A 25,797-nucleotide genomic window follows, 5' to 3' on the forward strand; every position below is an offset into this window, starting at 1 on the left:
CTAAAAAAAATTCGCTTTTCTGACGAAAATGATATCCCTGATATTTTTTTAAAATCTAATAGCTATAAAATATAAGATGCTAAAAAGAGCTCTTTGCTCTTCGCCATGGGTAATATCTACTTACACAAAAATATTTTGGGGTAATGATTAAAAAAGTTCCCCGACCGCTGTATTAAATGGATCCACTCTGCCTCAGGCAAATGAGGCCAAGTACATTGGCATGCATCTAGATCTACGCCTTACTTGGAAAACACATAGCAACCAAGAGGAAATGTCTCAATCTGAATGCTAGGAAGCTGGAGTGGCTAATAGGAAGACACTGTTGCATATCAACAGAAAACAAAGTGCTCCTCTATAAAGCAATTCTAAAACCGATATGGACCTACTGGAGATTGCAGTTCTAAATGCTGATGAAAATTACCAATGCTCCATGGTTCTTCACAGACGATGGCATCCATAAGCAAACTAACATCAGTTTCGTCAAGGAAGAAATAGCAAAGGCTAGCACAAGATACCATAATCGGCTAGAGAATCACCCAAACCAACTGGCTACAGAGCTGATCCATACTGCAGATCATCGTCGAAGACTGAATAGGTTTAAACCGCAAGATTTACCGAACCGATTTTAATTATTGATTATTAATGTGTGCAAGTGCATAAATAATTATCGTATATGTGAAGTGGGGTTGCTGGATCATCTCTTCATTATTTATTATTATAGTGTTCTTTTTTTTAATTTACTTTTACCACATTCATAAGGCTTGATATCAATGTCAGATGATAGATTGCTTTAAAAATATTAAATTAAAGAAAAGATTGGTTTTAATCCGTAACTACTACTATCAGGTCAATTTGACCTTTTCACTTTTTTAAATCTAAATTGAGCGGAAAGTTTATAGTTACTTTTATACTGTTAAAAAAATGATAGAAAAGCATCGCTTTGTTGCATAATTTGCCATAAACTTTTTTTATTTTTATAATGTTCAATGCATATTTGCAGGGAATTTATAATTTTTTATCTGATATGTTTATGTAGATTCCTCAATAAATTATATAAGTTTGAAGACTTGCTATTTTTTTTCCTTATTTAAATTATGTGTATTGTAATTTTATTACAATTAGTAAATAAACAATATAAAAACTTTGGTTTAAGTTAAAGTTCTGGTATTAATATTGTGATATAATAATGTGATAATGTTAATAGTGTGATATAATATTGTAAATAAACAGGTTTTGTTTCATTTAATATTACTAAACATTATCATAATTTGTTATTATTCTTTTCAATTATTGGAAATAATTTGATATATTTTTATTTTGTTATATATTGTTTCAATGCAAAAAACATGATATCAATCAAGAGGAAATGTTTAAATGAAGAGATTCAAATACGGTTTTTTGTTGAAAATGTAATTTCGAACCAATTTCGAGAGCGATGGATGTTGCGGTTGTATAATTACAGGCTCGAACAGTGAGGGGGGTAAAAAAAGAGATTCGACTGGTCCACCGAGTACGGCGAATTAATAGAGTCCTTGTTCACAGGTTGTAATTAGGATGTGGCTTTGAAAGAAGGAAGATGGAGAAAGAAAGAACGATCGAAAAGAAAACGTTCTACGTGGAAAGCGAAAACGGTGATTCCATTTCAAACTTAAATTGCGTCCGAGAAGTTTCCAACCCTCCTATTTATGTACAGTGGTGCCTCGCATAACGACTCCTGGAACGAATTAAGTTCGTTGTGTGAGGCACCACTGTATTATCGAGAGAGGCCCGGGCTTTAACGACTTCTCTGCAAAAGCAGACAACCTTCAATTAGCAACAAACCGCAAACTTATTTCCACCAAATTATTTATTTTCATTGGTTATTTACACTTCTCAATATTCTTTACTTGATTATTACTATTAAAGGTTTATTAGAATTAATGTAATGCAAAGTTATTAAATTCTATTGGATAATAAGCTGTGCATATTATGTTACTAATATAGTATGTAATGGATATAGTATATATCTGTCAGTCGAGGCTCACAAACTTTATTAGCTGAGGGCCCTAGAACAGTCCAGGGCCCACAAAGTAAACGGTCAGCCTCTGGATTCTGAATATTATAAGCATTGGAAAAAAATGTTTGCAGTCTCATTACCTACATTAAAATAACAAGAGTATTTACAGGTAAAATGTATGGACATATTTCGAATATTACTAATAATTACCATTCAATACATTTAATGTTTTGGGAAAACCATTAGTATAAATCAAGTTTTAACTATAATCATTGCGTTTAGCATTCGGATGAGTACATAAATTAATAAAACCTATACAGCAATATCTCGCATAGTGCAGGTAATTGAAATATGACTAAATTTTGAAATTTTCAAACCGGACTAATCGAAGCAGCACTAAAACCGCAATATTCGATGTATGTATTTCTAAATATCTCTTCAAAATATTATAAAAAAATCAGTTTATTTGCTCTTTTTTTAGCGAATATCACATATGTTAAAGGACAAAGCATATTTAGTAGACATTCAATTAAATGAGACTGAATTTAAGAAATTAACCTAAGATAAATAAAAAAAAATTATATTTTTTTAAATTAATTTCTTCATATATTAGATGTTTTTAAGTAAATATTTAATTAATAATTAAAGTAAAAATGAGTTTGTTGACTGAATAAAGTAGACTATAGCAATTGTTTTGATTTCAACAGTTGGAAAAGTATTCTAACGTAATTGGCTTCATTCAATTATGTAGGAATTAAGGAAAATGATAGATACTAACCTGTCTTTGGATGTGAGACTGCTACGCGCAGCACGCAAAATAAGGCAAACCCTGAAACAGAAACGTGTTTAGTTCAATTATCAGTACAAATTAGAAACAACAATCAATAACGTGCGCATCGTAATAATATTTAAACAGATTCCTACTCTATCCATTTGACTAGCAAACGTTTGTATTATTCTCTGTTTACGGCGTTTCCGTATTAATATTCCATCGAAATTCATACGTAAATTTTAATGCGACTTTGTTTGAATTATTAAAATTAACAATGCTTGAATTGAATATAATCCTATTAATGCATTGTATGCATACTACAAAGCGCCATTGACTTTTAATATTATCTTTTAATAATTATTGCGTAACGAATAGTAAACAAGTTTTTCAGGTCTTAGTCATTATGATAAAACCTGTTATTTTATTTAAAAAGATCAATGATTAATTTTCAAATTTAATTCTTTCCAAAAGTCTGGAGAAAGTATTTAATGCTATTTCGGAATTAATAAAAAATGCACTTTCGCAATACATTTTTTCTCATTCAATATTGAAATTTCATGACTAAATATCGCAGATACTTAAACTTAAAGAGTAAAGTCGTATTCCCTTATGATTGTTGTTTGCTGACAAAATATTATTCCTCCCTTTTTTTATGTCTCATTTTATACCGAGTGTGGTATTAAGGCTAATGCAGCTTTAAGAAACCAACTTAATGTATTAAAAATTAAAAACGTGAAGCTTTAGTTATTTTTGTTATTATGGATTATACTGTTTGATTATTTGCAAGTTTTGTGACTTCAGGGTTAGTCGTTAATTCAAAATTATGCTCATTGGAGGAATCGTTTGCACCCTATATATACCCCAGAGAATTAATCAATCGTCGACCCCGTCGTAACCTATTCATCGTTCAACTCGCCGAATATAAATCGTTTTTTAATCGCATATGCGAAACTCCATTTGTTTGCTTAATTTTTTTATATGTGCTTTCATGATTGGTCCATTACCATGTAAAAAAATATTTGAATTCATTCAAAAATTCATTTCTTTGTTAAGTATTAAAAATACTACAAAAAATAAACGAAAAGTTTGAATTTGTGAAATGAAATAAATATAACATTTAATTTTGTATTTAAATATTAATTGATTTATAGTTATTTTTTTAATTAGTTCTAAAATAAATTAGATTTCTCTCATAAGATTTGAAACGAAACGCCTAATTTTTCTTGACCTCTCTTTTCGTGGATAAAAGGAAATTTTATCAGTTTTCGGGGCCGATTCGAATGATAAAAGCTACGAAAAAAGTCGCATTTAGCCGATCCTTCATTTTTATGACTCTTATTTACTGTTCACAGCAACTGTGATTCGTTATTAAGTTATTAAGATGCCAACATTCGAAATCGCTCCCCACTGATCATCAACTACTACGGCTACGGCAATGTTTGTATTTGTATTGAACAGTTTTTTTTTGTATTTGGACAAGTAACCTGAGAGGACTGAGGCATCTCCGATCATGCTTGTTCAAGATCCCAATATTTCTTGAGACGGCACTAATTAAACATAAATTTACACTTAAATCAAACATAAAATAATGCTGTGAAAGCTGCACAAAAGATTTGTATGTTTATTTGTTTTTGATAAAATCAACCTTTTTTTGGTTATCTACTTTTTGCTAAACGCTTTTAGCTCTTACTTAAAGCTGCCATACTTTTAGCTACAGCACTTTGTTCTTGTCATTAGTACGTATTTCCTTACTTTTATCTCATTTGTAATCTCATCTCATGTTACTCAAAGCATCTTACAGATCAATACAATATACTAACGTTATGAGTTTATTTTAAAGAAATTCAATCACTAAACAATTATTAAATACTAGAAACATATTTTCAGATCATGCAACTTTTACTTAGAGAAATCGACACATAACTTTAGTGCGTCTGATAATTTGTTATTTAATATATGATTACATATATGCAACATAATTATTATCTCAAAGAATACACCAAGAGTAATAGATTTGAAATTGTATTGGTTGTATAAGAAAACAAACTTATTTCAACATAACAACATTCAAAAGAATGCTTTATTCAATATGCACTTAATAAGAATTATATACTTCTCACAATAAAATTTTAGTAATGATTTCATCATATCTTATATAATTTTATGTTTTATCTTCTAACAATTTCAAACTATTCATCAAACATCAAAACTACATCAGTTCTCGAATGGTAATAACAACAGTATTTATACTCTCAATAAAATTTCACAAAAGTGTAATATTGTCTGCGTCAAGGATAAAGCATCAAGCATACACAAATGTCCATACTTTAAGTGAATTTACTTTTATCGGATGGTGAATTCCCATGTAAATATTGGAAATTCTCCAAATTGATTGCGAATTTAATACTACATATGCATTTTATTAAACTAAATGATTATATAGCTTTGAATTTAAATGTGTTAGAGCCAAGTGAAGCAGTGAAGTTGAAGCAAACAGGATTTATTAAAGTTCTGGAACTTTCTGCAACTGCTATACTTTCCACAGGATATGGTGCAAGCAAGCGTTTTGAGCCCGACAGTAATATCAATCGCGAGTTGGAGAATGGAAATTCTAATTTAGAATCTAAAATTAGAGGAGCCTGTCTTTTTCTCTGTCTCCCTCTGTCTCGTATTCTCTGCCGCAACGCGTTCTGTTTGTGCAGTACGTGTACTTGGCCTAATTTCCCATTCACAATACTGAAGTAGACGTGGCATTATTTCAGTGTCGCGTACGAGAGATCTGCAAATATAGGTCCTCATGATGAAATTGCATATTTTGGTGACTTTAATTGCCAATGAAATGACGCTTCCATATACATTTGCAATAATTAGTATACGTATAACACGTAGAACTTTGTTTCTCAAACTACGATGAATGCACAAATCTTACTATTTATAACTTCAAACTGATGTAAATTTACCAAAAAAAATACAATTGATAATGATAATAAAAAGTACCAATTTCTGAAGACCGCTGTTTCTATTGAAAAGTCAAGTACAGTCAACCCTCCTATAACGCGGTGAGTGCGTACCGCGTTATTTGGAAACCGCGCTATAAGAAACTCGAATTTAACCGTACAAACCAGGCTAATTCGTAGCGTGTTCTATGGAAACCGTCTACCGCGTTTTATGGAAACCGCGCTATAAAAAACTCGGAATTAGTACAAATCACATCATTCGTACCGCGTTATACGGAGACCAATAAATACAAAAGACAAGATAATTTATAAATTATTATTGAATTATTGTTGAAGAGTTCATATAAGGATTGATAAAAAAAATGAAACAAGAACTAAACTAAACGACTGTTTTTCAACAAAAACAATGAAGACTTTTGTAAAATTATGTAATCTTTCAACACTCATCCTCGCTGTCAGATATGAGTCGCCTAACTCGTCTTCTTTTAATGGGCAAAATGTCTTCATCACTTAGTTCATCTTCACATTGATTTTCGATTGTAGCTTTTTTTTTCTAACTCCACTAAAACCTCTCTATAAGGAGCTAAGCAATTTCTTAACTCTCTTTTAAACTTTGCGCTGCGCACCGTTGAACGATCAGTTTGAATGAAATGAAGTTCTAATTCTTTAGCCAAATTTAGCCCTTTTTCACATCTTGTAAATCAAGATTTGGCACCCATTCGTTTTCCTTATTTTCATTTACCAATGAATTTGAGGTGGATGCATCAATTAATTCCATCAGTTCTTCCTCATCTAAAGTTTCTTCCCCGAGTACTAGTTCTCTTACATCCTGATGGTTTACTGCAAATTCTTCATCGCTTAAACGAGAAGCAATGTTTACTATTTCTGTAACTGGGAGTGAAATTGTAGATTCATCTTGTATTGCTTGAACCATTTGAGGTAAAAGAGGTTTCCAACACGTTGATGGTTTAATTTCCGCGCAAGCCGATGACACGGTTCTAATACAATCTAAAATAGAAAATTCTATCCACACTTGAGTTTTGGGGATTTTATTTTCACTGTTTTCTAATCTGTCGAAAATGGTTTGGAAAAGTTGGCGTGTGTAGTATATTTTTAAAGTTTGAATGACTCTTTGGTCCAAAGGTTGTATTAATGATGTGCAGTTAGGAGGAAGGAAGACAATTTTTACATTTGGATGATCCAGTTCTATGTTGCGGCGTTATCAAGAACCAATAAATTTTTGAAATACATTTTTTTTCCATCGTATAGGTTTCCACGGCCGAGATAAAACAATTATAAAACCAATCCTTAAATCTCTTACAATATCTAGTTACTAGAGTCATTCATAGGCTGCGCAGAAGGAACTTATGGGATGCTGTTGAACGGAAACCGCGTTGTAAGAGTACCGCGTTATAGGAGGATTGACTGTATACAAATGTTGATCTCATGGAATATTAAGTATGAGTTACATTCTACTCTTAAGTAACCAAGACTAAATTATATAATACAAAAATGTATCAATTTAAAAAAAAAGTGTATTATTTCGAGGAAAAGAAATCAGTTTTGACTATGTGTAAATTACAACCTTTTTATGTCACAACTATACGATTTATCGCGATTACACAGTTCATTGTAATATTCCACAAGCTGTTGCAAATAATGCGTTTGTATATTTGATGGATACTTGAAATATGTTTTGTAATAATTAAGAAAAAAATGGTAGACAAATCAAATATTGAAAATTAACGAAGAATGAAATAGTTGTAGAATGAATAACTACAGTACATGTTTGTAGATGTCCAACCAGGCGGAGGAATCGAATAACGTTCCATGAAGTGAGATGTGACGGTATAACGCGTCCGTGCACTCTTAAAGGGTTAACGGCGTCGGAATTCCATTTATTGCATTTCCTTTTTCGCTGTCTATTTATTTCCTATTCCGTCCATCTATTCCATTGAACTGATATTAAGTAGGTCGCGATTGGAAGGAAAATTGGAAAATATGGAATTGGAATCGGAATCGCGCTGCCTGCCGATGGTGATTTAATTGAAACGGGAGATCGCGAGGAATGTTGGGTATGCCGCGGATGTGTTCAGTGGAATTGGAGGAGGATGCTGCGATGACAGTGGTAGTGGCGGCAGCGGCGAAGGAGGCGGAACCCGTAATGATGCATTCTTCTCGAACCCAAACCGTGTATTGATCTCTGACCGTATCTCATGATGCTATAGTACGTAAATTCGTGCGCGCACATCTATACTCATCAAATTAACGTCACCTCTTGTTCGTTATACAAATACAGTTAAATGTCATTACCTTTTAGTCATGTAGCTTAAACCTGTAGATTATATACCAGTGAATTCGTACTCGATATTTAAGTTTCCTTTTCCTGTGTTCTATTAGAGCAGCGGTCCCAAACCTTTTTGACCTAACGGACCACTAAACTCAAAATATTGAATCTCGCGGACCATTACAAGGACTTTTTTTTAATGTCATGTATCTTATTTACAATCTGTTCATCAATGTGAACATTGAGTAACTTTAAGATCGCGGTTGACATTAATTGGAAAATATTCCGGTGGATAGTTTACCATTATGATGATAGTTTTTAATTTGTTAGTTGGCTGTCGTCTTGTAACTTCAGTAGTATATTGATGCTCTGCGAATCCACTATTTCATTTCACTGTGAATTTTCTGATATCCTTAAAACTGTCATTGTCCATCGACTTGGCTGAAGGTTCATATAATGAACCTCATTAATTTTACTATCCATCTGTAATGAACAATGGCCCTATTGCTGCAAGCACCGAGAGGGTGTAAAAACGCAACTTAATATTGCGAAAATTGCATAAAAAATGGATTCAGAATATAATGTAAATAACCATGGAAAGTCCGGTAGCATTTGATCCGCGGACCGGTACCGGGGGTTGGGGACCACTAAATTAAAGTACTCACTTTGCTTCTCTCATATCTGACAAACACAATAATAACTTTATTTATTTTAACATAATTATGTAAAAATGGTATATAATCCCATAGAAAATACCAATGGTGATTTTTTTATTTTGAAGAGGTGTTTCAATTAGAAGTAAATTATATAATCAAGAAATACATTTAATTAATTGATAAAAATTCAATTTTTATAATAATATATAATAAAGAGTATTGTTTATTTACAAACTATACAATGTATTATTCTCATAATATTATTGCCAGGATACATTAAAAAAAGGTTTATTTACTGCAACAACAACAAAAAAAAACAATGGTTTGCAACTGAATAAACTAAACCAATCGTAGTTTTAAAATGAAATGTTGATCCCATCAATTATTTTACATGAATTCTTTCATTTCAATACGGCAAAATTTTTTTTAGCAGATTGCACTTGAACTGTAATAAATTGATATATTCGTATTTGCAATATTGTAGAATAAATAAATAAATCTGTAAAATTTAATGAACAAAAGCTTACATTTCGTTATTAATTGTATAGTTAAACTTCTACTAGTAATATTAATACATGATAATGTTGGTTAGTTATTATTAATGTTGTTATCCAAACTACAATTAGTGCATAATCAATATTTAGACTTTGGTGTTCAATATATACCCAATCATACCGAAACGGTCAAATTTTAAATTTTTATATTTTTAAATCTTTCAAAATATGTTGTTTAAAAAATCCAGTACAAAAGAAAATAAACTGGTGCTTTTCCGAGTTTGCGTGCGTTTCCATGCGTTTATACTCGGAAAATCAAGAAAAATCTACTTTTCTATGATAATTCCAATTAATTTTATCTTCATTATCCATGTCTTAATATTCGTATTTCTCGATTACATACAAATCTGTTTCATAATAGAATTATTGTAGTTTATTTTTTCTAATAACTTTGATTTTGACTGCCTTGATATTATTGGAAATTAATCAATAGTTTTCGGTGTAAATTATGTACAGATTATTCTTTATTAGCTAATGTAAATTAAAATGTTTTCATTCTACAACTCCTATTCAAATTGCTAATAATGTTTCATTTGCCTATTGATTAATTCTATTTACATTCTTAATAATTACGCTGAATGCTTGCCTTATTTAGTAGATTTTTTTCAGTAAAACGCAATTAATTCGATTATTGTGTCCATTTTAATCCGCAACTGATGAAGCCCCGTGCAAATATTATGAGCAAATAATAATCCGCTTAACGCGATGCAATGAGTTTATTTATTATGTACTACTATAGTTGAATGCAGAAATATTTTCAAACTGTGTCAATTTGGGATTATGATAATTGTGTCATTGTAAAAATCAAGCTTATAACATATTTATTACAATAATATGTTTATATTATTATTTTAAAACAAATTATACACTGATATGAATAACATAAAAATATCATAAAACTGGAGAAAGTATAATATATCCGAACATTTTAGCGGATTTTGTAAACTTAGATTGTATTCTAAATATAAAAATTCGAGTGTAAAATTGTTGAAATAATCAACATAAGGTATGTGAATTGAGAACAAAAACAAAATTCCGCGAAGATTTTAGTTGTCGTGATTTTGATCATAATCTGGATAAATTTAGATAATCAGATGTTTTAATGAAGATAAATTATTTGAAAAAAAAATTATATAAATAAGTAAAAGCTAATGTATGTATAATAGAAATACTCTAATCGTAATAGTTATATTAGATTCAGTATTGTGTAGATTGTTTGTCTCATGCATGCTTGCATGTTTAGAAGCATTAATTGAAGAGCTTAGGCGTTTGGCAGTATTTGTATGCGTGGGAGGATTAAGTGGGCCTATTATACGGAAATGTAGATCTATATTTGTGAGGCGTGCCGTATTTTCTCTGAAATATAATAAATATTTGAATGGAGTTATTGGAAAGTTACGAAACTGATTAATAGCCCAAGTTAAGTTAGTCTGAAGCGTTTCATCCATCATGATGATTGCGTTTCGCATCCGAGTTATTAATTCTGGGTACACAATCTTCTTAGTCACGGTGTGCAGCAATACTTTGAAACGGCCCAGGTCGTTCATAATTGGCCTCATTCTTTTTTCCCCTCACCGCATTATTATTAGAGCGCGGTCTGGGTTTTTTTTTGAGTTTGCGACCGACGGGTACGTACGTCTCACTCTCTCCCAGAACTATGCAAATTGGAAAAAATCCAGAGACGTCGGGGGTCCTGGGGTTTCCTGTTTGTTTCGTCTCTTTCGGAGACTCATTTTTTTCAACCTTTTCCATTCCGTTCTTGGAGAGAACTCTCTCGCTACGTATTCAAATTAGATTGCGCGAGAGCAAGAAGATGCGTCCGTTCCTGTTTCTCCCGCAAAACGGTTCTCTGGGTCCTTATGCGTGTTCGCTTTATCTTCTCTCCTTTCTGTGGGTTGGGGGTATTTATGGACCGACGTTTCGGGTCCATGCATTATTCCCAGGAATTTATATAATTTATTGGAAAGGAATCGGGCGACCTAAAAACTGGGATCATACAAACAGACAGAAAAAAAAACTGAATGTCATAAAAAGGCATTGATTTTCTTTGTCCCTTTATTTTAAGCAACTGCAAAATCCTTATCCGTTATACGTGTTACGTTTAAAATGTAAATTTTGCTGACTCAATAATATAGATAAAAAAAGTAGACAAAACTTTGATTGATTCAATATTTCCATTAAATTTTAACCCTTTGTTTCATTTACATATTAATAAGTAATCAAGGCCACTAATTAAATTCAATTATTTAGTAATGTGTTGTTAATTACAATAATTATTGATCAATAGTCAAATAAAATATTTAAATGAATAGCAAAATCAAATTTTAAAATATTCAAAACCAAACATTACTAAAGCAAATTTTATATTTTTCTTTGACTCTGAATATAATAAACTTTTTAATTATATATTATTCAACATTGATGTAAAAAATAAATTATTAATTTAATACTTATTTGTATTAGTAACACGTTTATTTTACATAATTTAATTAAAGTATTTCGTATTTTTTTTTTAAAGATTGTTATAAATATTTTGTGCTGCTATTTGTCTCATCAAGAAAATGCTGAATTTCAGCTCAAGAGGTTTTATTTAAATTTAACATCGGCTTCTTGCTCAGTTGATGGACGTTGGCATCTCAGACTTGTAAAGTTAACTCTAATTTAATAATTGTTTTGGCGCAAAGTACCAAAGTTGCGAACGAGCTGGAAAGTAATGGTGCGCCCACACTACTCGTATATTTCGGTAAAAGTTGTGTGTGACATGAGAGTCGTGATACACATTCGTTTAGTAACAACAACAAAAATGCATTTACAAATATATTTTTATTTTTAAAATTTAACAAAGCATATTAAATCACGTTCAAAACACATATTTCATCAATAATTACATATGCATTTTTAAACAATTATTTATATTTAATATATTATATTTATTTAATGTTAATATTATAACATTAAATGAAAAATCATTGCTTTGAAATATTTTAATCGTTGGAATAATGATTTTTATTGAATAACAAAGTTATCTTTGTTTAAACAATTAATTAATTTTGCTAAAACTAAAATTCCATCAACAAAACTGTCCATTTTCAATCAAAATTTCAGCGAATAAGAAAAAAAACCATAGATAAAAAAAAATATTTTTGTAACTTATTCTTTCCTTTTGTGTTCACGAGTGGTGCATAAATCATGGGGTTTCTAATAGTAATAAAATTCAGCAAGATTTATTGACCATTAGATGTTAAGCTCGTATAATTTACACGAAGCTTCGTGACTTTTTTAATAATTCACAAATTTTAATAAAACACCTCTCACCAGTTTAAGGGTGTGCGACAAGTTTCTCGAAGGTATCTAAAAGAAGTCTTTTCGCTTCTTTACGTAAGATGGTTGCGGTTTGAAATATTTATTTTGTTGAAAGTATTCGAATATCCCAAGGGACAACGCACAAACTCAAATTACTGTTACACGAAATTAGTTCATTAAATGTATGTTTATTGCATGAAGTTAATTAGGAACGTCGAACAAACCATTCAAAATTACTGAAGTACACAGTTTATAAATATTAATTTCTTTTTTCTTCCAGGAAGTTCATGCAATTGCGAGAATCTGCTTTGAAGTAAAATTAATTGCAGTGCATGAAACATGTGAATAAAAATTACATTCAGTTTATGAAATTTAATTTTCTATGATAACATTATATAATTTTTTTTTTTTGTGTAGTAGTCGTGATCATATAAAACTTGTGGACTGAAATTGATGAAATCATTTGTTTAGTTGTATAATTTGTGTTTAACGTTTTAAAATTACAGATTTTATTCATAGTGAAGAAGAAAACCTCAAATTATAAAAAAAAACATCGAGGAAATGCAGAAAATACTAATTGGTAAAAAATTATTATCTAATAAAATATTAAATTTGTTTTTGTGTAATTCTATCTATTAGTCCAGTTTCAAAACAATCAAGGATATTGGTAGAACTGATTATTTACGCTATTTCTCCTATCTGAATATTCTTGTTAAGTTTTACAATATTAATATTCACATTTTGTTAGACTATTAAAAAACAATAAATTTTTATTTTGCGTTTAATAAATCATGAATTTCAAATGTATTGGCTGAAAACTATATAGTTAATGCAGCATTAAATCCAATGACAAATACATTGCAATAAACACATTAGTAATACACTCACACGAATATAAAGGAATATGTATATATTGTGTGCATATTAATTTAGCTTTACAGAGAATACCACAATTGAATCGCAGCCGCTGCTAAATTTTATCATGCTGATTGCATCCCTTTATTGCGCATATTTATCCAAATATGCAAACTAGAAGAACAATCGATGCATGACATTTTGCGTGCGATTGAAAAATATGTAGCTCGATAACATCGGAACTGTTGGTTTCCGAAGTTTAATATACAAATACCTATAATTCAAATTGAACAAAACCTAATTAAATTAACTGCGGCCCATCTGATATTTGTTTTCACCTTCTAGCTATTCTAGGGCAGTTTTCAGTAAGAGCAAAGTAGTTGCGGTGAAAGATACTTATCTTATAGTAGAGTGTATTTCTGGTCAAAATGACCCGTCTATAGCAAACGCGTTCTTGAAATATTATCAATATTTGGTTTTTAAAGTGGAATAACTTTGGTTATTTGGTTAGTAATTCGGATATCCAGCAGTTTTTTTTTTGTCGAAGCAAGAGCGACTAGAAAACAACAACGTTTTGAAACACACATCAGGTAATCCCAGGAAGAGAAAAGCTATTGCACAACAGAATTTTTAGATATTTCACAGGCATTTGACAAAGTTTGGCATAAGAGTTTATTATATAAGGTCAGAAAATTATTACCACACACGTTTTTCAACATAATTAATTCATGTTTATGCGATCGGCTGTTCCAAATTAGAATTGAAAAGGAAGTAACGCAGTTATTTCTGATCAGGCGTTCCACAGGCAATTATACTTGGACCACTTCTTCTATACATCTGATTTACCTACAACTTTTTGGCATCAAATATAGACCCGATACTTGCAACAAACGAACTTCAAAATTGCTTGAACGGATTTTAAAAATGGTTGAGGAAATGGCGAATTAATCAAAATCGAGTGAAGAAATATTTACACTAAAAAAAGGAACCTGTCCTCCAGTTATTTCAAACAATAATATTATCACAGAAGCTGATGATGCCAAATAACTGGGTATTATTTTGGATCGCAGGCTTACATGGAAAAAACACATAACAACTTACATAACGTAACCAACTAGGAATCAAATTTGCAAAATTATACTGGTTAATTGGGAGAAGATCACAGCTATCACTAGAAAACAAAATTTTAATATATAAGGCAGTATTAAAACTGGTATGGACCTATGGTATACAGCTTTGGGGAATGGCGAGCAACTCAAACATTGACATAATTCAACGTTATCAATCGAAGTGTCTGCATACCCTGGTATGTGTCTAACGACGTGATCCACAATGATTTCCAAATTAATACTGTGAAAAATGAAATCTCTGTGGTTAGTGAGCGATATCAAAACCGGTTAGAAAATCACCCCATTACAGTAGCCATGAATTTATTAGACAATAGTGAAACCCTCCATAGACTGAAAAGGTATAACATCCTTGATCTCCCTTATAGATTTTAAAATTAGAAGAATGTTTTTAATATTTGTTTTTATTATTAAAATTAATATTTATTTATATTAGATATTTGGAAGGTTTTCAATGGGAAAGTATTCCGCTCAGTCTCAACAAAATATGACTACAGTTTCAAAACTATTTGGCAGATTGTGAATAATAAATTTATTTAAAAAAATATGTTAAATTTATTAAATAATAAGAATTAATACGTGTTTGTTATATTTTGTTCTATATTTCTAAATATTTAAACAATCGGGTCATTTTGACTCGTATTATTTAATTTATTTGTTAAAAATAATTAATAACAGTTAATTATTTTATCTTTGAATGAAAAATAATATAATTATATTTAACAAAATTAAAGTAATTTACATTTCATATCCACTTAGAATAGTGTTCAACTACATATACAAAAAAATAGTCTCAATATTTAAGGCAAACACGACGCAAGTAAAGCAAGTAGAGGCCATGTGTTGTTGGGACGGAATTAAATTAATTAATTTCTCGAGCCCTTGTTTCGTCGTTCTCGGAACCTAAATATATTACGGAAAACTCCCCGCCATCAAATACATTTCGCTTTAATTACGTTTTGCTAATAATGTATTAATTTTCTTTTAGTAAGAAAAAAAAACTTGTTTCATAATTAATTTTACTTTAATTTTTTTGAGTTAGATTACAGCGTTAAACAATTTAGGTTTGGTTGAACGTAATATACGATACGTATATTGTTAATGAAAGGTAAATTAATACATGTTAGTTTTAAGTTATTAACTTTAATATGAATGGAAGATTCTAATAAAGTTTACGGAATTTCTCAGAGCCGATTTATTACTTTTATTAAAGTAAAGTAAGTTTGTATTCCATGTATCTAAATTTCAATTAACTCTAATTGTTGGCAGATCTATAGACCATAGATATTAATAAAGATTTGTAAATAAATAATATCATTATTTGCTTAATGTTAGCTAATAGATACGTAGTTAATTAAGTTTGTTTTAATGTTGATTGCAATTAAGCTTTAATATACATTAATTGTTCTAAGCTATTGCGAATGTGAATGTTGGATGTGATGGGTTATTCATCAGGGCCCAGTTAATTAGTATCAATGAACGTCGATTGAGGTAATAACTATTAATCTCAATGAAAATGAATCCGGGATAAATCAATGCATACAGATAATTAGAAATCTGTTTGCATACAATTAAACGTCAATTAGTGATGTAAGGCTTGTTTCGTTCATGCATGCGAAAAATAACATGCTCATCGAACTGAAGGCAGATAATTGGATTAACTGCACGGAGACATAGATTATCCAAGCATAGTTTCTCGAGTTACCAAAGACAGGAGAGCATTTACGGTAATCAATTAGCGAATTCGCGAGAAATCTTAACACGTAGACACGTTGCGTCGCGTGTTATGTTGGATGATTGAGTTGAAAGCGATTTCCGGGTGGAGGATCATCTGAGTGTCGGCGCCCCACGTCGTGCGCCAGAACTAAATGAATAAATGAATTGTGTGTTTGCCACAATCTAGATAGGCTCTGTTGTGGATTCTTCGTGCGTACCAAATGCCAAGAACGTGATTTCGATGAGCACAACCGATAAAGAGGGAACAAGAACAACTACATTTCGCTCCAGCTCCTGCACTTTCCTATGTTAATAAAACACAGACACACTCTTGATTTATGAACATCATGAAAATGCATTGAACATTTGTTACATAAACAACGTTTTTATACATATACATTTACTTATTGTATTTTATGTACTCATTGAATATGATTATTAATACTATAGTATACTATATTTTGATAAAAAAATACCGGTAATAAACTGACAAACCGATTTATACTAATTTGGAGATGCTCGATTATATGGATCGGAGAGGAGTATTAAGAAGAGTAGATACATCTAATTCCACAATGGCGGTATTCACACATGTTTATTTAAGGACATCACAGATAGATAACACAGTGAGAGAAACACTGAAAAAGTAGAGATCTTACAGTATCTCGAGTCCGAGGCACAAGAGCCAATACAAAAGGACAATACACAAGAAACAATACAGAGAACCTCACGCATATTGAGACACAAGAAAAGAACGAGAAGAGACAGAAGAAAGAGCGAGATTATAGTTATGCTACCTCTTATATACCGTAAAGAAGTAAAGAAGTAGTACCCTTATCAGTCCTTCCTGAAATATCCAGCTTACGGGCTGGAGTGGGGCGAACCGTACCGGGCTGGTAAGTGACGTTATTTAAGCGGGCTGTAGTTAGTTAGCACCACACTAAAATTATTTACCGTTTTTGGACTTGAGAAAACTTGATAATTCAAATTTTCATTGGAATCAATAATATAATATTGATATATTTCCTAATTATATAATAATAAACGAATTTATTTAAAAATATTTTTTTTATCAAATTTGTTTTATACTGCATTGAACTGTAAGATTGTTTATAGCAGTGAAATAAAAATGTAGTCAGCAGAATTAAATAATTGCGTTCGTAGTAAAATGTATGCATTTATTTGCACGTACAGTGGGAGAATTTCTGCAGGAATAATTACGGAGCATATCACTATATTAAAATAAATGGTGCGTTAAGTTTTATTAATTACTGTTTTACTACTCTCCATTAAACGAAGCAACGAAAAAAAACGCACACACTGGCCGCGCTTTTATGTTTCGGAATTTCATTATTTCTGTATCATATTATATTAAAAATAATACTGTTTATGGAATAATTATTATAATTATCTGCACTGTATTTATAGTTGACATAAATTATAAATGCTAATTTTCAATATTCATTTCTGAAACATTACTTGAAAGAAAGTCTAACAAAAGTTTGCTAACCTCTCATCTAAGCTCTCGAAGATGTGTACAGCCTGGCGATGTCTCGATGGAACACAACACCCTTCCTATTAGCCAATTCTGGACGCTTCTCGTCAAGCGCCTGCTTCAACCTGGTCAGTTGTTGACAGTATAGGTCCGAATTGAGAGATTGGTCCGATGGGAGAAGCTCATAGTGGAGGATTCCCTTCCAATCGTACCAAACACACAGCAAACCCTTCTTAGTCGTTTATCAGAGCTTGGAGATTGTTTTGTCCGGCTCACAGTGGTTGGACTTTTTTTGCCTGTTGTTCTCGTATGTGACCTATTTTTCATCGCTAGTCACCATCCGCTTCGATTTCGTTACGTTTCAGCAAAGAATCGCAAGGATCAATTCGCTCTAAAAGGTTTTTTTGCGTCAAATTCGTGTGGCACCCATACATCTTAGGACCAGCCTTATGCAAATGGTTCCAAACGGTTTTCTGGCTAATCTTCAGTTCCTGGACAATGGAATAAGTGCTCTCATGCCGGTCCGACACGATGATTTCCATGATTTTATCAACGATTAACCTACCAGAGCATGTCTCATATACCCAGAACGGAAGAATTGAAACCAAAGCTTTTCTGTTACATTCGATATTGTATTGGGTCCATAAACAACATATTTTGTTTTGGTCGCTTGCTCCGCTTTCGTCCTTGGTCGTGAACTGAAGTATGTATCGAACTTTCTCTTTTTTACCTGCATTTTGGAACGCTCTAACACATAACTGGATTCACTAAACGCAAAACTGTCAAAACTTTTTTTTTAAAGCATTATATTGCTTTTAAGTCACAATATAGAATGAAAAGATGTAACGTATACATCCTGAGATATGGCTCACTAAAGCCATCTAACGAAAAAGGCTCATAACTATTTACTTCACCCAATATTTATAATTTTCATCCTTTTGTAATTTACCTACATAATTTTCATTTATCCACATTTCAAAAACATCCTCAAAATCGGCTTTTTGAAGTTTTTCAACTTTTAATTAATGATCTCTTCATTGGAACTGAAAACACTTTACTTCAATTTGTTTATTTTCGGGAACAACCAGAAATCATAAGGCGCTAGGTCGGTAGAATAAGGTGCTGTGCAAATTTCATTGATGCCAGAGAGCAGTCCCCTTTTTCTGGGTTCCCAACAATTTATTGAAGGCTTGTGGTAAACAAGTTTCTGTGTACTACTTAGCAGTTATCCTTTAGAATCAATATTCATCATTTTACTAAAAGCGCTAGAATTTCCTTTTTAAAATTTTCCATGAAATATTCGACGAAACGTGTAGCCAAAATTATGATTTAATATTTGCGCCAGAGCATACAAGCCCAGTTCATCAACTACCATTTCCTGTGTCATCTTCGTCAATTTTTACCTTCACCAGGGCTACATTTGTATCATCGGTCGAAGATGGGATGAAGCATTCACTCCACATGGCATTCCTAGAAAATTTGCAAAGCCTTGAGTTGACGTCGATATCCATAGTGAATGGCAAAACAAATTTTTGCTGTGTTGGTGGTGGAATTTCCACCAACCTTACATCACTAATCTTGCATTTTCTACTATCCATTTTTACAGATCTTCTTGAAATTTGACATAAAATATCGTTAGACTTTAACAAACTAAAAAGCAAACTTTGTTTTTTTTTCAGAAACAAATGTATTTATGCCAACTTAGCTAGCTTTTGTTACACTCCTCGTAATATAATGCGAGATGATTCTAATATAAGAAATTCAATTACAAAAAAAAACAAGTTACCTTTAAATTTTTAACTGTGAGTTTTTAATTTATAAATTTGTATTTTTTTTGTTATTAATTTTATATGTATTATTTTTGTATTGGTATAATTTAATTTAATTTAGTCCGAATAAATGCCATGTGTAATTAAGAGGAGATATAAGTTCAAACGTTAGGACTTGAATGGCACATAATAAAACAACATGACACGAGTGTACACGTTAATCTTTGATGTAACATATTTCCAGGAACAAAATCATGTGTAAACTCTACTAAAACAGACCGCAAAAAAGTTTTTAATTAAAATGTGCAACGTACACAGCAAAGTAATGTGCGTGTTGAGCATCCGTTTGAAATTAGAAAAAATAAACGGGAATTGCAAAAAGACAAAATCTAGTAACAAAATTAATATACAATAAGAGTTAAATCACGTTTGTTATTATATTATTGTTTTAATTGTACGATTTCAGTAAAGGTTAATATGTAATTATAAATCTGGTGTTTGAAATGTGGGTCGGAATTCATGAAATCCATGTGATTGGCAAAATTCCCAAGTACGTATTATCTACCAGCAGCAAATGCGAAACAAGGCCAACGTACGAAATACCAGGAATAATACAACAATGATGACCGTTCAGTATGTAAACACAGTGCATTTCCGAACACTTTTATTTGTTTTATCGTTCCTCTGGACAGTTCAAACTTTACTCATGGATCTTCTGGTTGGCTAAAAGCAGCAATTACAGTTGAACCTTGCACGTTTAGTGCCGCATTGGGGCAATTCTGTATCGATTGTGTTCCAACCATTCGGTGATTTAAATGCGTGACCATCAAATGCACTTAATTTAATTTACACAACGCAGATTAAGCCTCAGCCCATTAAGATTTTGATTAATTTCGTCCTCTTTGCTATCGATCGTATGAACATTTCGTTAAGCTCTGCTGATTATCGACGATGAATACAAACGGACTGGAAAGTCTACAATGGAATATCGATATGTGGAGTATTATTAAATCGTTTTCAACAATATGATTACCGGTTAATTTATATAATAAATACCGGTAATTTGAATAAAAATAAATAAAAATCAAATGAACTTTTCAACATATAATAGTGAAATATTATGTAATTCCATAATAATTAGAAGAAAATAAATTAATTTAGTACAGAAAGAAGACAATATTAAAAGATTTTAAAGTAATATAAATTGAAAAATAAAAATGTAAAACGTTGTTTTATTTTAACTAATTTATTGGATGTTTTATATAATCCGTGTTAGTATAAGTATGCATTGCATTACGAGTCGACAATTTGATTGTGTATAAAGCAAACTTTAAAAATAACGTTGAAATATATGATAAAAACAAGCTTACGAAATGACGGCATACGGATATTGCATTTACTGAATACTGAAAGCATCCTTCCTATATACATCCCATATTTATTATGCGAAGCACTTACAAAATATTTGCACGGGGATTCTGCAATTCCGTACATTTATACGAAATTGATAGAATCCATTGCACATTCAATCGGTCCTATTGAAACAGTCCGTTACTAATGTCAATAATAAACATTTACATTTCATCGTAAAACAATTTTCGCATGAATAATACGAATCGTCGATTGTAGAGTGAATAATTTTCCCCTAGTTTCTTGCATAATTCATATTATGCATTCCACAGAGTGTCGCACTTTAGCAGATAAAAATAATAATTCCTCCGAGGTCCGAACTATCGCATAAGACACACTCTAAGCTCTTTCAGCAACTCGGTTCGTGAGGTTCCAACTCGAAAACTTATAAAATTAAATTATGTAACTTTTGGGTTTATTTCAGAAGTTCGTATACGTTTCAGGACTTGATAGGTAATTAACGTTTTTTTTTATCTGCATTTAATTAAAAATTTCTTTTGTGCCATTTAACTTGAATTTATACTTACCATATTAATTATAATTAAAAATGATATCGGATTTTAAACTATTGAGTTAAATAATACTAAGGTATAATAAAAACAATATTTTTCAAGTTTTGTGGCTAAATTATCATTTTCTTCGATATTAATATTAATTAAAAAAAATTGATACTTTTTTTTTCACCTATTTATAATATAATCTTCTGGAATAAAGTTCTACGTTTCATTTCTATTCTAGAATCGGACTAACTGGAATGATCAGGGATGTATCAAATGTATTAAAGAGTTGGATTCATCCTCTGGGCTAAAGGTTAATACTTTCAGCCATAACTTTTCATGACAATGGAAATCAATAAAAAAAAGATTAATAAATTGAATATTATGTATGAAGATTTAATATGATAAACATAAGTTAATATAAATAGGATTACTTCCTTGATGGTTACCCTTATTCATAATGTTGGCCCTTTGGCTTTGACACCAAAACATCCATATTAATAAGAATTACTATTTACACGTAAGTGTCTAATTGATAATGGAATATAAATTTGATGAGGGAATTGCGATTAAACTGTTGTGTCCTACCATTATTATTGTAATTGTTATTATTAGTATAGTGTATTAACGAACTAGAGACATCCAAAGCGTCTTTTAGTCGCATTATTATATAAACATTAGCATAAAGGAATCTCTACCGTGATTCCAGTTCGATATACATTGATATAAACAAAGGGGACCAAGCGTAAACATTCTCATCGATACTCCTATACCTTTACTCCAAATTCAAGTCCTTATTATAAACACATAATGATCGTTACATGTACAATCGTAATTGATCATCTTTTTCATATAAACAAATGCATAGGAATTTGTCCCGGTCTTATAATAAACAAAACCACCGAGGCCGATTCCCGTGGGAACGCTTAGTCATCAATATAATCAAACCCTACTCCCGATCACAACTCCCACCCCGTATTAATAAGAATTAACTTTGGAAGTAGAATAACTATTTAGAATTAGTCTCAGTAAAACGTTTATATGATGAGCACAGTCTCAGTAAAACCTTGAAGACAGATAGAGTCAACCTATCGAAGTAACTACCTTATCTTGGAAAAGGACCCCCAAGAGTACCAATTATAATAAACTTGTTTTAAACCAATTGAATTATTTAATTCACAACTACTGAGACTCCACAACGACAGCACCAGACAATATTCCACTGTGTCCAGAATTCCTTCTCTGGGACATGACAAAAGTCTTTAATCAATAATGTAATAATTTAGCAAAATTAATATTGTAGTGAATTTAAATTAATTTATTTTATTTAGTAAGTGAAAGTGAGATAATAACAATAAATGTTACTTTACTTAATAATTTCATGAATACTCGACCAAATCTGCATTTTATTCAATAACCAAATACTGTTTTCAAAAATAGTTTCATTACTTTGATCGTCTCAGTAAAAAGTACTTGTCTTTGTGTTCGATGTCCAAAGAAAAGTTATCATCTCTGTCGAACGAGACAAGATCTCTTCAGAATGAGATTACAATTTTACATTATCGTTTGTGCCGGTTTCTTTTCTGAACGCTTTTGAATGCACGTTCCTTTGCACAGTGTAGCAACGCAGAAATAAATGTAGGTATTGTAATTTATAACGCCAGACCTTATACCAACGCAGAACAGTTTATGTTTTTTTCTCTTTCTTTCATTTTCCTCATGTTTTTTCATATTCCTGTTTAATCTACAGAAAGCGGATATATTTATAACGCTGTAGAAACACAACGTATGCAGTGTTAGCAACTGCCGCCCTTTACATAATGCAATTTAAAATGTTTGCTAGGATGCTGTAGGTACTGCAATTAAAATCATTAAAAAGTCTCAGTAAAAAACACCTGTCTTTGTGTTTGATGTCCAAAGAAAAGTTATCATATCTGTCGAAGGATTAGAAACAAGTTCTATTCAGAATGGGATTACAATTTTACATTATCGTTTGTGCGGGTTCCTTTTCTGAACGCCTTTGAGAGCACGTTCCTTTGCAGAGTGTAGCAACGCAGAAATAAATGTGGGTATTGTAATTTATAACCCCAGACCTTATACCAACGCAGAACAGTTTATATTTTTTTCTCTCTCTTTCATTTTCCCCATGTTTTTTCATGTTCCTGTTTAATCTACAGAAAGCGGATATATTTATAACGCTGTAGAAACACAACGTATGCCGTGTTAGCAACGGCCGCCCTTTACACAATGCAATTTAAAATGTTGTTTGCTAGGATGCTGTAGGTGCTGCAATTAAAAGCATTATGGTACTAAGGGTTTAACAAAAAGGTTAATTCGCGAGTTAATAATGTACCGTACACAAAGCGCCCACATAAACCCTGCAGAAACGATCTGCACGAGATTACTTTGAAGTAAATGCGTTATTTGCATTTATGTATGTATATATAAATCAATTTTAATCTACGTCTATACATTTCTAATGTAAAAAAATAAATTTTCCGGTAATTTTGATAATTATATTGGACGTTTATCAATAATGGAACTCCAAAGTATAATACACATAACACCTCACTCAATAAGTTCGTAGGATAACCAATAAAACAACAACTTTTGGGAAATATACGACTTTATTTATGAACATAGTCTCTTTCAACAGTGACACAATCATACAAACGCTTCTCTAACATTTCGATACCTTTCTTGTAGAACGATTTATCTTTGAATTCAAAACACGGCTTTCACATTTTGCTATCTCTATTGAGCTGACGACCAATTTGACTCTTTAGTGTAATGGTGAATCCAGGTTACATACCAAATAAAATAATCCTTTTTATTTCACTTATACAGCTGCAAACAGCGTTCGGAATCATCAACTCGTTGTTGTTTTTGGTCCACTTTGAGCTTTCTCATGATCAAATGTTCATGCAAAATGGTCAATACAATGATGGTGAACGCTCTGCATTTGTGTGTATAAAATCAAGCTTCAACGGTATTTTTCCCATTAAAAAGTACTGTTTTATCAACACACGACATTCAGATTTTTCCATTGTTTTGAAAATTACAAAAGTAGCGTCACTAAAACTTGTGAACTAAACGTCAGATTGTCATGAAATGTTGACAGGCGTCGTCTGAAGGTTGGTACTTTTGTCATCTTACGAACTTATTGAGTGAGGTGTTATATCTTGTAATATTTTACCAGTTTTGTGAATATCATGACCCTCCATTTTTTTATGTTTGTATAAACATTTTTTTTAATAAAGTACTTCTTAGAAACGAATAGATTTTATTGTAAATTTACATAGTTTTTAAAAAATATATGTTGTTTAAGTTTTTACTTGTTTTTCAGTAATTATTTTATTGAATGAAAATGTGTGATTTAGTCATTTTTATATCTGAAATTTTAAATATTTTCCATCTATTTATTTAAATATTGCTTTCTCAAATTTATTAACTTAGTTTTTATTAAAATTATCAAATTTTCATAACTGTCAATGCCATTTCTTTGAAATATATAAAGTACTTTCATAATAGGTTATAATTTTCAGTTAAAATGCTTATGTTTTCATTTTTATGTAAACTAAATTTATTATGTATTAAGTTTAATTAAACATTTTCAATAAAATATATTTGTTTTACATAATGGAGTCAGATTTGTATGTCTTGAGAATCATATAGGATATTTGATTTAAGGTATAATAACAATAATATTGATAGATACTTTCAACATTTATATATTTCCTGAAAAAAGTTATAATAAACACATCAACAGTTTCTTAATGCTGTTATACTACATGCTAACATGTTTCTGAGATATTTCAAGTGCAATAATTGATTTACATCAATTAAGTTTCTTCAATCCTTACGAGGATTGGCAATAAACCAAAAAAGAAGGTTTAAATAACTATGTTGGAGTGTCTTTTCGTGAGTAGTGATGAAATTCGTGTCTGAGTTTAAAGAAAAACTTACTTTTTTGTGTAATATTTAAAAACGACTAATTTTAACAATAATAATATTTTAGTGTTATGATAAGATGACAAAATCAAAGAGGGTTTATTTGGCAATGGAATTAGTCCATCAGGACAATGAACCAACGCATAGCACAACTTGTATGAATTTCATTTCAAAACATTTGCCAGATTTTGCCTCGTTTTTAATATTTTTTATTACTAAATCAACAATTCAAACAAGCGTAGCTAAAATTACATATCTCATAGCATTAAATAAAAAAAAACCCTAATTTATATTTACTGTTTTTCATGTGGATAGAATCCATTTGGTGAATGTATAAAACTTTGCACATTTTTATATCATGTTTTACGTTGCACTTAAGGGTAGAAGCAGGTGTTTAAATGTAAACTGATTAAATTATAATAATCTCCTACGTATTTTCGCATATCATTATC

General features: G+C 31.0%; 1 protein-coding gene across 3 annotated transcripts in view; it reads right to left on the minus strand.

Annotated features, from left to right (window-relative positions):
- Positions 1-25,797, minus strand: part of LOC108560537 (neuropilin and tolloid-like protein 2) — a 103,169-nt gene that overhangs the window by 41,171 nt on the left and 36,201 nt on the right. For all 3 annotated transcript variants that reach the window (XM_017918126.1, XM_017918125.1, XM_017918127.1), the window contains exon 2: positions 2,775-2,825. In XM_017918126.1, the coding sequence (XP_017773615.1) occupies positions 2,775-2,825 (51 nt within the window). The remainder of the gene's footprint in view (positions 1-2,774; positions 2,826-25,797) is intronic.

Source organism: Nicrophorus vespilloides, unplaced genomic scaffold, assembly GCF_001412225.1.
Source record: "Nicrophorus vespilloides isolate i.1.1-1 unplaced genomic scaffold, Nicve_v1.0, whole genome shotgun sequence".
In the NCBI taxonomy this organism is placed as follows: domain Eukaryota; kingdom Metazoa; phylum Arthropoda; class Insecta; order Coleoptera; family Silphidae; genus Nicrophorus; species Nicrophorus vespilloides.